Source organism: Littorina saxatilis, linkage group LG13 (assembly GCF_037325665.1).
Source record: "Littorina saxatilis isolate snail1 linkage group LG13, US_GU_Lsax_2.0, whole genome shotgun sequence".
Lineage (NCBI taxonomy): Eukaryota > Metazoa > Mollusca > Gastropoda > Littorinimorpha > Littorinidae > Littorina > Littorina saxatilis.
In genome coordinates this window covers 30410637-30423429 of record NC_090257.1, presented here as the reverse complement: position 1 = coordinate 30423429, position 12793 = coordinate 30410637, and the positions used below count along the sequence as shown (strand labels likewise).

Here is a 12793-nt window from a genome sequence, read left to right as displayed (position 1 = left end):
AATTTTAATGCACAATAAAATGTTATTGTTATGATTATTGTTATGGTCATTGCACTTAAGGGCAGACCGGGTAGGCAAAATGAGTTATTTTTGGTCTCATACACCTTTTTGGGGTTGTTGCATTTTTCACACCTTTGAACATCCTGGAATGCATTCAATAATCTGCTTTTGTCATTTTAGACATGTATTCATGTAAATAAAACCATTTTCAAACCGATGTTTTGTTGTTTTTGTCTGTGTTTTATCAAAAAAATCGAAAAAATGGTCAACTTTGGATACTCCGTGCTGGTAAATGTGCGCACATGACATGACCCTTCGCTGTTCAAACTGTGTGGAAATTTCCGTTCTTCAAGATGACGTCATCACCGTTGGGGAATTTCCGTTGACATAGGCACAAAGAGAGAGAATCCGTTCCAACCGAAACCCCGGAATTAATATATGCAAATATATGTAGGTCAAAGGCATTTGGCGCAAGCGCAGTAGACAACTTATCAGTCCCCCGGTGTCAACAAATCCATGACGTTTTCACCGATTCAGCAGCATTTTTCAAAGTTTTGAGCTGCGGAGAACAACCCTAACATTGGAAATGTTCGGCATAGTGTCAAGAAATATCAGAGAAAGATGAACCAGCAGCAGCGAACAGTAGAAGGAAGTAACAACACTCCGAAATGAACCAACATGATCGTATTTAAGCAGACGACATTCTGATTCTAAGATTCTTGACTCGACGAGGTGGGTTTTGCTTCTTTCTCTTTTCGATCTTGTTTGTTTGACAACGTGATTTATTGCACATCGTTATGTTGTTGTTGTTGTAAGAATGTGTTAGGGTTTGCAGGTAAATGATAAACAGTTTGTGTCTGAAGTATTTTGCGGGTTTCTTGATCCAATTTACTGACCATGCCGCCGCCGCATCCCCCCCCCCCCCCCCCCCCCCCTCGATCATCTCTGTGATATCGTCTTCACAACCCCTATTTTATTGTTCTTCGCTGGCCAGTCCTTGAGAGCTTACTATGGTGTAACATGTCATCAGTATTCTTTGTCTGGGGTCAAACTGAGAAGCAGCATCTGAGCGATGTACGACTGACACAGTTTCTGTTTCTGGTCATTGACCGTAGGAAAATAAGTACCCTACTAGAGAGCGTTCTCTAATTCTAAAGGATTGGTTTACACCAGCATGGCTGACCAACCTATCATTGACAGCAATATTGTTGTCAAATCTTTTCCATTAACTAAGGAATAAAAAAAATAGATCCAATTTACTTCACCAAAGAAAAAAAAAGAGTTAAACTAAAGGACTGGGGATGCAACTCATGAATCAAAAGCATAAAGATCACCTGCAAACAGTGCTAGGTTTAGGAAATCTGAAAATGTATACACACACACAGAACACACACACACACACACACAAAACAGACAACAGACAAGAAACAAGCAAATACATAGCAAGTGTGATGAAAGAAATTAATTTTAAAAGAAAAATATGAAAAGAAAGAAAGAAAGAAAGAAAATAATTCAGCTAGTTTCAGTATTAGTTCCTGTGTGTATGTGATTGTGTGGTTACTCAAATCCCATAGTAAACTTGACATGTACATTTTGTGATAGGGGCCAATTAATGAATGTCTTTTGTGTGTGTGTGTGTGTGTGTGTTTGTCAACCGACATATGTGGGTACGAGCCGCTGAGGTGGTTGTAAGAAAACCCGCCTGTTCAGTGGTTGGGGGCTGATTGGGATTTCTGATTTACCAGCCTAGCCAAAAAGTTGAGGTACACCCCATGTAACATGGTCATTTGCAAAATAAAGTACAAGCACTTGTTGACGTTTATATTGAATCTTAAAATTTGCAGCTTATTACAAACAAAAACCATGGACAGTTGTATCAAATATTAAATCAGTGTTTGTGTATTTATTAGGTTGGAGCAAGGGGAGAGCCAGTCCTCCTGTGGTGGCAGCGAGGAGAAAGATTGACCTGATGGAAAAGTTTGCTAAACCGGAACTACCCTCTTCCACAGCAGAAACATCAGCTTTGCCATCTTCTGACCAACCATAAGAAGATACAGATACTTTGCCATCTTCTGACCCATCACAAGCAGATATGGATACTGGTACTGTGCAACGTCACTCCGCTGACATGTGTTGGGCTTTTGTCAACATTGATCAGCTCAATCTATTGCTGAAAGGTTTATATCCTGTACTGAATGCTTGTCTGATAGCAGTCTGATTATGAAAGAAGGTGATGCATCATCCCAAGGATTTGCACAGGCCCTGCATCTGGAGTGCATATGAGTGTCCATTCAAGTCTGCAGTTGTTTACTCTTCTCCCGGTGTTTGCAACGCTTCGGGTGGTAAAGTTGCATTTTAAATAATCCGCGTATGACCATGTTGGTACATGGAAAGGGACATTCAGCTTTACAGAAATTTGCTGTAGTGTTAGGATTGAGCACAGAAATACTGTAATTAAAATGTTGCAACTTTTGAATGGCTTGATAGCTTTGTTCCATTTGTGTATATATAATTATGTAATGTTGTTGATGATTTGTGAAGCATCATTTCTATGCAATGGAATAAGAAATCAGTGCATCCGTTGGGTTTTTATGAGTCTGACAGTTTGGTTCTGATCAATATTTTCATATCAGCACAAACACAGATAATTGACTTTTTTAATGTTTTCATATGATTTTTTTTTTAAATCAAAAAAATCTGATAATTTGATTATCAAATCATTTCCCCTTCATAGTTAAAGTGTTATTCTGGTTAAAAAAAAAACCACCCCATTAATTCAAGCTCTACTGTGGTACTAGTTTACCGGGGTACTAGTGAGACTCTTTTACATGCTGTTTTCTCTACATGTAATTTGAGACAAAATGTGGTAATTAAAATGTTGTAACTATTGAATGGCAAGATGGATTTGTTCCAATTTTGTATATGTTGTTTATGATTTGTGAAGCACCATTTCTGTGCATGGAATAAGAATACAGTGGATTCCTTGTGTTTTTATGAGTCCGACAGTTTCGTTTTGATTCATATCTGCACTAACATAGATGAGTTTTCAAATGATTTTTTAAAAAAAGTCTGGATAATTTGATTGTCAACTCATTTCCCCATCATAGTAAAGTGGTTATTCTTATAAAAACATATCAATTCAGGCTGCACTGTGCTACTAGTTTGAGGTACTGGTTGGAATCTTTCAAATGCTGTTTTCTCTGAATGTAATTTTCAGACAAACATCTGTAATTAAAATGTTGCAACTTTTGAATGGCTTGATGGATTTGTTTCATTTTTGTTTATGTTGTTTATGATTTGTAAAGCGTCAGTTTTGTGTATGGAATAAGAGTTAAGTGCATTGGTTGGGTTTTTATGAGTCTGACAGTTTGGTTCTGATTCATGTTTTCATATCGGTACAAGCAAAGATGGCTGTTTTCATATGATGTATATAAAAAAAATCCTGATAATTTGATTGTCAAATCCTTTTCCCTACATAGTAAAGTGGTCATTCTGATAAAAACATATGAATTCAGGGTGCACTGTGCTACTGGTTTTTTTATGTACTGGTTCAAATCTTTAAAATGCTGTTTTCTCTGAATGTAATTTTCAGACAAAACGCTACAATTAAAATGTTGCAACTTTTGAAAGGCTTGATGGATTTGTTCAGTTTTTGTATATGTTGTTTATGAGTTGTACAGCATCAGTTCTGTGTATGGAATAAGAGTTCAGTGCATTGGTTGGGTTTTTATGAGTCTGACAGTTAGGATTTCATGTATTTTTCTTATCAGAACTGAACCGGTAACTGAAAATGCTAAATTAAAATAATATATTGCTTAGAAATGCTTTTCGATACACAGAATTATTAAACACACACATATTGCTGCAAAGAAGAAAAATTGGATCAAAACATGCACTGGTTCACAAACTGCAACATTTTAAAATAAGCACATTTTATAACGTTTTTCTCACATTTTGGTGAATAAAACCCCCAAAAATTGCTTTTCACTCAAAATTTAAAATGGTTTCCCTTAATTAGGTTATTCTGCTTGCAAAAATCAAACAAGCAGCAAGCTGTTTCCAAAATAAAAAAAAAAAGTGCTTGCCTACCCTGTCCCCCCTTAAACTGTTCAGGAACAAAGGACTGAGTTGGCACTTAAATGTGCTGGAAGGTCTGGCATCTTCTTTTCTTTTCTTTTTTTCTTATTATAAACTACTGAAACACATAATGGGGAGGTGAAGTATAATTTAACAAAGTGACGGGCGCTGTGGCGGGGTGGTAAGACGTCGGCCTCGTAATCGGAAGGTCAAGTGTTCGAATCCCGGCCGCGGCCGCCTGGTGGGTTAAGAGTGAAGATTTTTCCGATCTCCCAGATCAACGTATGTGCAAACCTGTTAGTGTCTTATCCACCTTTGTGTGTTCACGCAATCATAAGACAAGTACGCACGGAAAAGATCCTGTAAGCCATGTCAGAGTTCGGTGGGTTATGGAAACACAAAAATACCCAGCATGCTTCTTCCGAAAGCGGCGTGTGGCTGCCTAAATGGCGGGGTAAAAACGGTCATACACGTAAAATTCCACTCGTGTTAAAACACGAGTGTACGTGGGAGTTTCAGCCCACGAACGCAGAAGTATAATTTAACAAAGTGAGCACAGCGGCTTTGTCCAGAACAAAAATTGCTGCATGAAAGAAAGCAATAATGGCAATGTTACAAAATAAAGTGAAAATACTTTGTACATCAGGGATCTGAACCCTTGACTGATGAAAATGTTTTACATGTACTTAAAATCAGATAGAAAATCGTAACCAAAAAAGTCTTAGAAGCCAGACAAAATCTGAGAAAAAGAGTCTCCATGGGAGACAAGCTACTTGCTGCAAGTCAAGATATGATTTACATCCGTTGTCTCCCTTGTCCCAGTGTTGATTTTTTTCAAGTTGCCTGCAATATCTACCTGACAGTGACGATTCTTTATTTAACGAGGGTAATAGAGTAAGCAGTGATCTTCTTTTTTACATCTGGCCCTCGCCCTAAAGAGGAACTAATCTACCTGATACTACTTTCGACAGTCAAGAAGCCATCAATAAGCAAGCTACAAACAAAACCTCTCACTTTTGATTCAGAAACAATCATAATCAATATACAAGCAACACCTATCACCTTTGGAAGCTGACAAAAGTGCACCGTTGTGTCAGATATGTTCAGGTTAATAACTCTGGTACACCAACAGCAAGCAGAAGATGTTACTACATTTGCAATTACTGGCTGCATATTATTTGTAAAATGTTAAGTATCCTCACACCTGCAAGGTGTGATTAGCAGGTCCAGTGCTCCCTACAGTGTAAGGTCCCTTCGGTGAAAGGACACCTCAATAGAAAGGACGCCTGTTGTCTCTTAAAAATGTAAAATTCACTAAAATCTACCTGTCTGAAAGGGTAACAGGGTGGGGGCTCTTCCGGCTGATCCCAAACATGTCTTTTTATCACAGGTAATACTGTATTACTGCCAATACTTAGCATAACCATTTAAGACTAAGACAATCAGAGAAATAAATGAATAACTAAATAAAAATACATTAGCGGGTGTGAACTTACTTGGATTGTACCTGTCGCCACAGGTGAGAAAGCCGCCGTGTTTACAGCCACAGTTGGTCCCCCACCTGTCATTTGTCACCACTGTGTCCTTCACTGGGCTGTAATTAACAACAAACATTTGATTTTTCTTATGGCTTAACCTGTGACCTTCCTTTCTTACAGAGCTTCTTTTAATTGTATGTGCTGTGTCTTTGCATGTGCATGTGTCTGTGTCTTAGGCTATACTGTGTGTGTGTGTGTGTGTGTGTCTGTGTGTACGTGCGTGTGTGTGTGTGTATGTGTGTTTGCATGCGTGCGTGAGTTCGTGCGTGCGTGCATGCATGCGTGCGTGCGTGCGTGCGTGTGTGTGTGTGTGTGTGTGTGTACATGAGTGCTCAGTGTGCAAGGGACTGTCCCTCCCATATCCGCCAGTCCAGCCACACCCGACGCTACAGCAGAAACAAGAAGGGCAAAGCCCATACGACTCACATGCTTTACACATTTTTCCTACCAAAATCCACGTGACCTTGACCCAAGGTCAAGGTCATCCAAGGTCATGCAACACAAAGCTGTTAATTCAAGACATAGGAAGTACAATGGTGCTTATTGGCTCTTTCTACCATGAGATATGGTCACTTTTAGTGGTTCACTACCTTATTTTGGTCACATTTCATAAGGGTCAAAGTGACCTTGACCTTGATCATATGTGACCAAATGTGTCTCATGATGAAAGCATAACATGTGCCCCACATAATTTTTAAGTTTGAAACAGTTATCTTCCATAGTTCAGGGTCAAGGTCACTTCAAAATATGTATACAATCCAACTTTGAAGAGCTCCTGTGACCTTGACCTTGAAGCAAGGTAAACCAAACTGGTATCAAAAGATGGGGCTTACTTTGCCCTATATATCATATATAGGTGAGGTATTCAATCTCAAAAACTTCAGAGAAAATGGGGAAAATGTGAAAAATAGCTGTTTTTTAGGCAACATTTATGGCCCCTGCGACCTTGACCTTGAAGCAAGGTCAAGATGCTATGTATGTTTTTTGGGGCCTTGTCATCATACACCATCTTGCCAAATTTGGTACTGATAGACTGAATAGTGTCCAAGAAATATCCAACGTTAAAGTTTTCCGGACGTCCGGACGGACGGACGTCCGGACAGACGGACGGACGGACGGACGACTCGGGTGAGTACATAGACTCACTTTTGCTTCGCATGTGAGTCAAAAAATCCATGGTCTCCTGAGACAGACGGATACCGACTACTACTACAACTACTACATTACTAAGAGCAACCAGTCACCTGTCATTGTAGAGCCAAGCGATGAACTGTTTGGAGTTCCAGTACGTGTCGATGGTGTTGCCGCTTCCGTCAGACCACACCACGTCCGGCTTGTACTTGTTCACCAGTTCATACAGCTCCGGCAGCGTCTTGCTCTGCACACAACCAATCAAACACTATACAGTGGACTGCATGTGTCTACATGCATTTACCTCGCAAATGATCTTGTAACACGAGTCAAATGTTACAGTGGCCTGTGTCTTGCAGATGCATTTCACCAGAGAGCTCAAGATGCATTTCACCAGAGAGCTCCAGATGCATTTCACCAGAGAGCTCCAGATGCAAAACTGTGGGGAACTGTGGAAGTCCTACGCCGAACGTGCCAGTTCATAACATCAGCAGGCCTCAGACTATGAGTGACACATTTACTGTAGAACGCTAAAAAAGAAGAAGAAGCAGATGCCTCAATGTCTGCATGTTTCACTTGCACTGATGCACAATCCAAATCAACACTCATGTGTGCTTCTTCGATCCTGTGCAGGATGGGGAATTTTTTTCTGAACTGATATTATATTGTTTGCCCCGGTGTTAGTAGTTATGACATAAAATCTTTTCGTGTTAACTCATTGTCTCCCAGGTACGGATATATCCGTACCCACTCATATGGCTCTATCTGACCTGGTACGGATATATCCATACACACAGTCACTTCAGTCACTTCCTGTAACGTCGATCTAATGCCTGCATTCCAGCATGTTGATACACAGTTTCTACACAGTTACTACAATTCTGAGTGACCTGCTGCAGCACAGCTGGTCTCGGCGAAAAACAAATTGGTCAACATAGGTGGGGTAGAAAGTGTGAAGTATGATAAATCCATTTTCCATTTTTTGTCTCGGCCGGAAGAATAAAAAATATGAATTTAATAAAACATTTAATTGTTTTCTTGGCCTTACTAAAACAAAGTCTTGTGTAGTGAAGTTGTTGGCTTTATCTTTGAGGAAGAGAGGGTTGAACCACTCAAACAGCGAGTGGTACACGCCATAACGAAGATTTGTCTTCTTCCTTATTGCTGTGGAGAGCTCCTCTGAAAAATCACACAAAAGTCAAAATCATAACCAAATGATGCAGATCGCTACTGAAAAGATCTAAGAAACAAAAGGATGTACCGTATTTGACGGATTACAAGCCGCATCGTTTTATAAGCCGCACCCTCGATTTAAAAAAAAAATTGTGACGAGCCCGGTATAGGCCGCACTATATTAGCCGCCGTCGAAAAAAATATAATCAGATCGTGTCAATCAATCAAAACAACCAGGCAATCGAAAGTACGGTATTTGGTGTAATCGGCTCCAAGAATAAACAAGTGAAACAAAGAAGAAAAGTGAAAAAATTTGAAGAAAAATATCACACACACAATTTGTAACCAACACACACATGTAGTCTCGCCCGGAATAAACTTTTTTGGGATGATTTACGACTTTTGCGCACGTTTCGAGCGGACGAAACCGCAACATGGCGGCTCTCGCACCTCCAACTATCGCGAGACACAAAAAAAACGAAATTTCGCCTGCGCGAGATCCTGATACATCCGGTGTTTCTCTGTACGCTATCTTGTCACGACGACTTGTTGACAAACGAAGATTCGCAAAAGAAAGAGAAAAGCGCCGAGTCTTGAGTAGAGAGCTAATAAAGTACCGGTAATCGCTAATCGAGCGAAATGAAAATCCGCGGCGACTTCCATTAGGTGAATGCTATTCAAGTTTAGGTAACGTTTTAGCCGTATCTTTTTATAAGCCGCGATGCGATTTTTTTTTTTAAAGTCGCGGCTTGTAGTCCGTCAAATACGGTAAGTGCTATAAGACAGCAACACTTACTGTTACTGGTTTAGTCCTATGAACACTGACTGCTGCTGTCTTTATTCAGAGTGATTTCTTCATAAAAAATGTTCTTGCATTAATTCTGTCAGAAAAACTTCACCTCACATAACCTTGTGACTTGTTCTGTTAGCACTAATTTTTCGGTAATTAGACTTTGCAAAGTCACACACAGGTTAGCAAAAGATGATTAAACTGACAATTAAGTTTACGATGACAGTTTTGAGGATGAAAGTTGTTGTTCATTTCAATGCTTGTTATTCTCTCAGGTGCCAGGAGACTGGTTCCGTATAACTCTCGCTTACTCTATTACACATGTCATATGCATTTAGAGCGCTTACTTCCCTTTGTGTATCAGATCTGACAAGTTTAGGATAACAAAACTGGGAGGTCAATATAGCGTCAGCGGAGAAAAATCGAAGCGCACTCACCAACCAGATCTCTGTTGGGCCCGACGTCACCGGCGTTCCAGTTCCAGGAATACTTGGATGGCCAGCTTGTGAATCCTTCATGGTGCTTAGTCACCTGCACCACGTACCTGGACAAAGGTAAAGGGGCAATTACATTGGTACTCGCAACTTGAGACCCCTCTAATACGAGTACTACAACAAAGACACGTACCTTTTAAATTGTTATCAAAATATTTTTTGTTATGTTATTGTTTAATCAAACGCTTCCATTATCTATGTTGGCATGTTTTATGTTTGCTTTTCAAATAAATATGCTCACAACTACACTAATTTGTACCTTACATTGATGATTAATCATTATTCCCGCTGATCAAAGAATTATTGTAACTAAATAATGACTCTGAGAGCAAATAAGCAACTGTACGTTTAACTGTAAGTCCCCCATATGACTAATTAGCTAAATACTGTAAGTTTAACTGTTCATAATCATACTGTGACGGTTGATTCCATCTCATAAAATCATGATTCAGCCAGGGTTTTTAACATTCTACACCTCAATTCTCACAGAAGAGAGAACCCGACCTACCTTGCACCAGAAGCATTGAAGATCTCTGCCCAGCGGTAAGGGTCAAAGAACTCTGTGGTGAACTCCTTGGCAAAGTCAGCGTAGGTGAAGTCAGGCCTGTAGTTCTGCTTCATGTACGTTACGATGTCCAGGTGAGGCTGAGGCCCCTTCCACCAGTACCAGAACCAGGCATTGACGAAACTCGGCACGGAGAACACCCCCCAGTGGAGGAAGATGCCGATTTTGTCCTGGTCGTACCACGCGGGTAGAGGTCTGGAGTCCAGCGATTCCCAGTCGGGTGTGTAACGAACACTACCTGCGAATGACGCTTGTGCAAGCAGCAGCACAGCTATGAAGACTGCGAGAATACTTTTGTCGGAAAGTAGAGGGGACAGCTCCATCACTTTAGGTCAATGATGTTGGAAAAAGTTCACTGGTGCTGTAAAGGAAAACTCTAGTACTTGAGCTGCTGATGAATGTACTTTCAGGGTCTGGTTTTGCCTGCATGTGTTCTGAAATGGTATTAAAGTCTGTTATGTTATGTCCCTGAGATCAAAACCTGAAATGTAATAATAAAAAAAAGGGATATGTCACACGCTTTCCTTCTTTGCCACTATTAAAGCAAACGTGTGCAAGATTGTATGTTACACACTTTAAAGTATGGCAAGAACGGAGTCAAACTCGCGATCATACCCCCAAAAGTAGCTTTCATTTCTCCAGCTTTTATTGTTTCTTCTCTTCAAAAATTCGACAACACCGAGAATACTGCAAACGAAATCCAACCCGACAGTACTCGTTTCATACGCGAGTTTAGTTGCCATTGGAAATCGGCTCACTCATGGGGCCTGTCAGTCTGAATTATTAAGAACAGAGTTCTGAACATAGAAGACAAACATACGGAAAAGAACAAACATTTCGTGCATGCAGACACAGAATCATAAAGAATGCGATGCTTCAAAAGATACAGACTGTGACGGTGACTGTGACGTCATTCACACATACCTAGACGTCATTCATAGTTGTTCATTCACTTCCATGAAAGTAGATCTCTCTTCAATCATGGCTGGTGGGTTAGCTAGGCTGTCAAAGCGTGAGTACTCAAAACGTGTTTGTTCTCTCCTCTGTTGAAGCTGTGAAACATAAATGAGACAATGACAAAAGGTGACGTTTTCATGTCAGTATGTCCCAAATGACATCACCAGTACATTTTTCATTCTATCTACCGTAAAAGTTGGCCTATAAGACGCACCTGAATACAAGCCGCACCCCCTGATTTTTAACAAAATTTCAGAAAAAAGAAGAAATTCCTACTTATTCTGCACTGGGTTATAAGCCGCAGGGGTCTGTTCATTAGAAAAAAGTCGCGGCTTATAGGTCGACTTTTACGGTAATCTGTTTTCGTTCTATTTTTTCTAATAACATGCGTTAACAATTGATTGCCAACTGGAATGGAAGAGCACAAAAAGTGTAACTTGATATGTAGTTTCTCTGGAGGGGAAAACATCTTCCACTTTCATGTCAGTGTGTCCCATGCAACATACATTTGCCAAACAGCTATGTGTAAGTAGATTATTTGTTAATGATATAGAAAATACTGATCAACAATTAAAGTCAGTTTTCACATTCATTTTCTACCTATTTCTTATTTGTTTATTCTGTTGGCAATGGTGAAGTGTCAGCAATCGTGTGTCATTCGGGACAGTAGACATGACACCTGACCTTTTGTCACTGTCTCAAATGCTATTCAGACTTGGTCGTGTGGCAGATTTTTCTTCCACACTCGATTAGTTGATGTCAAACTCAGCCTGACAGCTTCATTAGACAATCAAAGTAATCTCGTGTGGAAGATTAAAACGTCTGTCACACGACCAAGTCTGAATAGCAGGTAATATCATGATAGTTAGACGTTCATTTTCGGGCCAGGACTGATTGTAAAGAAAAACACCTGTTCTTGCTCACATCATTAGCTTCATCAGCAAAGAATTATCCACGGCACACACACACACAGTGACACACAGTTAAATGTTATCAATCTTTCCAATTTACAACGCCTGTGGTTCAACATGACTCCAAAATCTCTTGTGTCATGGTGTCCCAACTAATATTCATAGTAAAAAATATATATATGTATCCATAAACTGTATTATATAAGGCGAATAGAATGAATAATGGCAGTCGCGTGATTCGATCGATCGGCACCCCAGCTGACACACCCCCGTGTGAAAAGTGAATGGCAAGAAAGCTACAAGTAGTACCCGAAAGCTACACATCGCTAAATAAAATGCAAACCAGTCTGCAGTCTCTTGTTGTCAAGAAAGCATCACAAAGAGTCTGTTCGTTTTTAATCCACTCACTCAAATATTTGCTCCAACCTTTTGCAAAGTACGTTCTTCCGTTTCCACCATAAATAGATCCCTGCGCCTTGAGTAGACTTCATATATAACACCCTGCGTCCATTTGTAAACAACCATGGGAGGTAACTCTTTCTGGCAAGGTCATAGATCAAGGGACGCAATCTACCTCTGACTTGCAGCATTCTGGGTGGGTGGGGTCTGGGGTACCAGTCTGCCTAATACTATGTACTACTAAAGAGTAGAAGTAGACAAGAGTGGAGCTCAAACAAACTCACCACCTCCCACCCACCCTCAGCCCCGTCCAGTGTCACGTGCCTATGGTTGCCAGTAAGCCATACATGATTATCCTCCTAGCTCAAGTGCCGAAGTGGTCCAGCAAACTACTTATTAGTTGTTTTTGGCTCACGTAAGTGTAGCCTATGCGATGATAAACTTTGTCTGTCTGTGCGTGCGTATGTTAGGGAGGCCCACTGTCCTAAGCGTGAATAGTGCACAGAAGGCATTTTTTTAGAGAGCTGTAAACAGCTTCAAAATTAAGCAATGTTCTTATAGTTCAGGTTTGAAATGTAAAAGTACTTATAGAATTGCTGTGCAAAGTTTGAAACCTGTTAGAATTATACATTTGGAGGTATTGGACTGTAAAGTCAGGCAAATATGCGATTTTTTCACAACTGGGAAGTTCTGTACAGGGCGACAAATTAAAAAAAGCAAAAAGAAATGACCTTTTCGGTTTTATTTTATGAAACAGA

General features: G+C 40.1%; 1 protein-coding gene and 1 long non-coding RNA gene across 3 annotated transcripts in view; one reads left to right on the top strand and one right to left on the bottom strand.

Moving 5' to 3' along the window:
- Positions 1-12141, bottom strand: part of LOC138945988 (alpha-L-fucosidase-like) — a 16276-nt gene extending 4135 nt beyond the window's left edge. Inside the window, exons 1-6 of one of the 2 annotated variants that reach the window (XM_070317524.1) lie at positions 12063-12141; positions 9712-10129; positions 9147-9253; positions 7795-7925; positions 6860-6993; positions 5574-5671 (exon numbers count right to left, since the gene is read on the bottom strand). In XM_070317524.1, coding sequence (XP_070173625.1) covers positions 5574-5671; positions 6860-6993; positions 7795-7925; positions 9147-9253; positions 9712-10091 — 850 coding nt within the window. In that variant the 5' untranslated portion in view covers positions 10092-10129; positions 12063-12141. Of the gene's footprint in view, positions 1-5573; positions 5672-6859; positions 6994-7794; positions 7926-9146; positions 9254-9711; positions 10130-11979 lie in introns of both variants that reach the window. The other variant, XM_070317523.1, reaches the window with a different exon arrangement.
- LOC138946020 (uncharacterized) lies at positions 49-3636 on the top strand. The gene is made up of 2 exons (XR_011449170.1): positions 49-732; positions 1911-3636. It is a non-coding gene; the product is annotated as an uncharacterized lncRNA (long non-coding RNA).
- Positions 12142-12793: the final 652 nt, after the last annotated feature.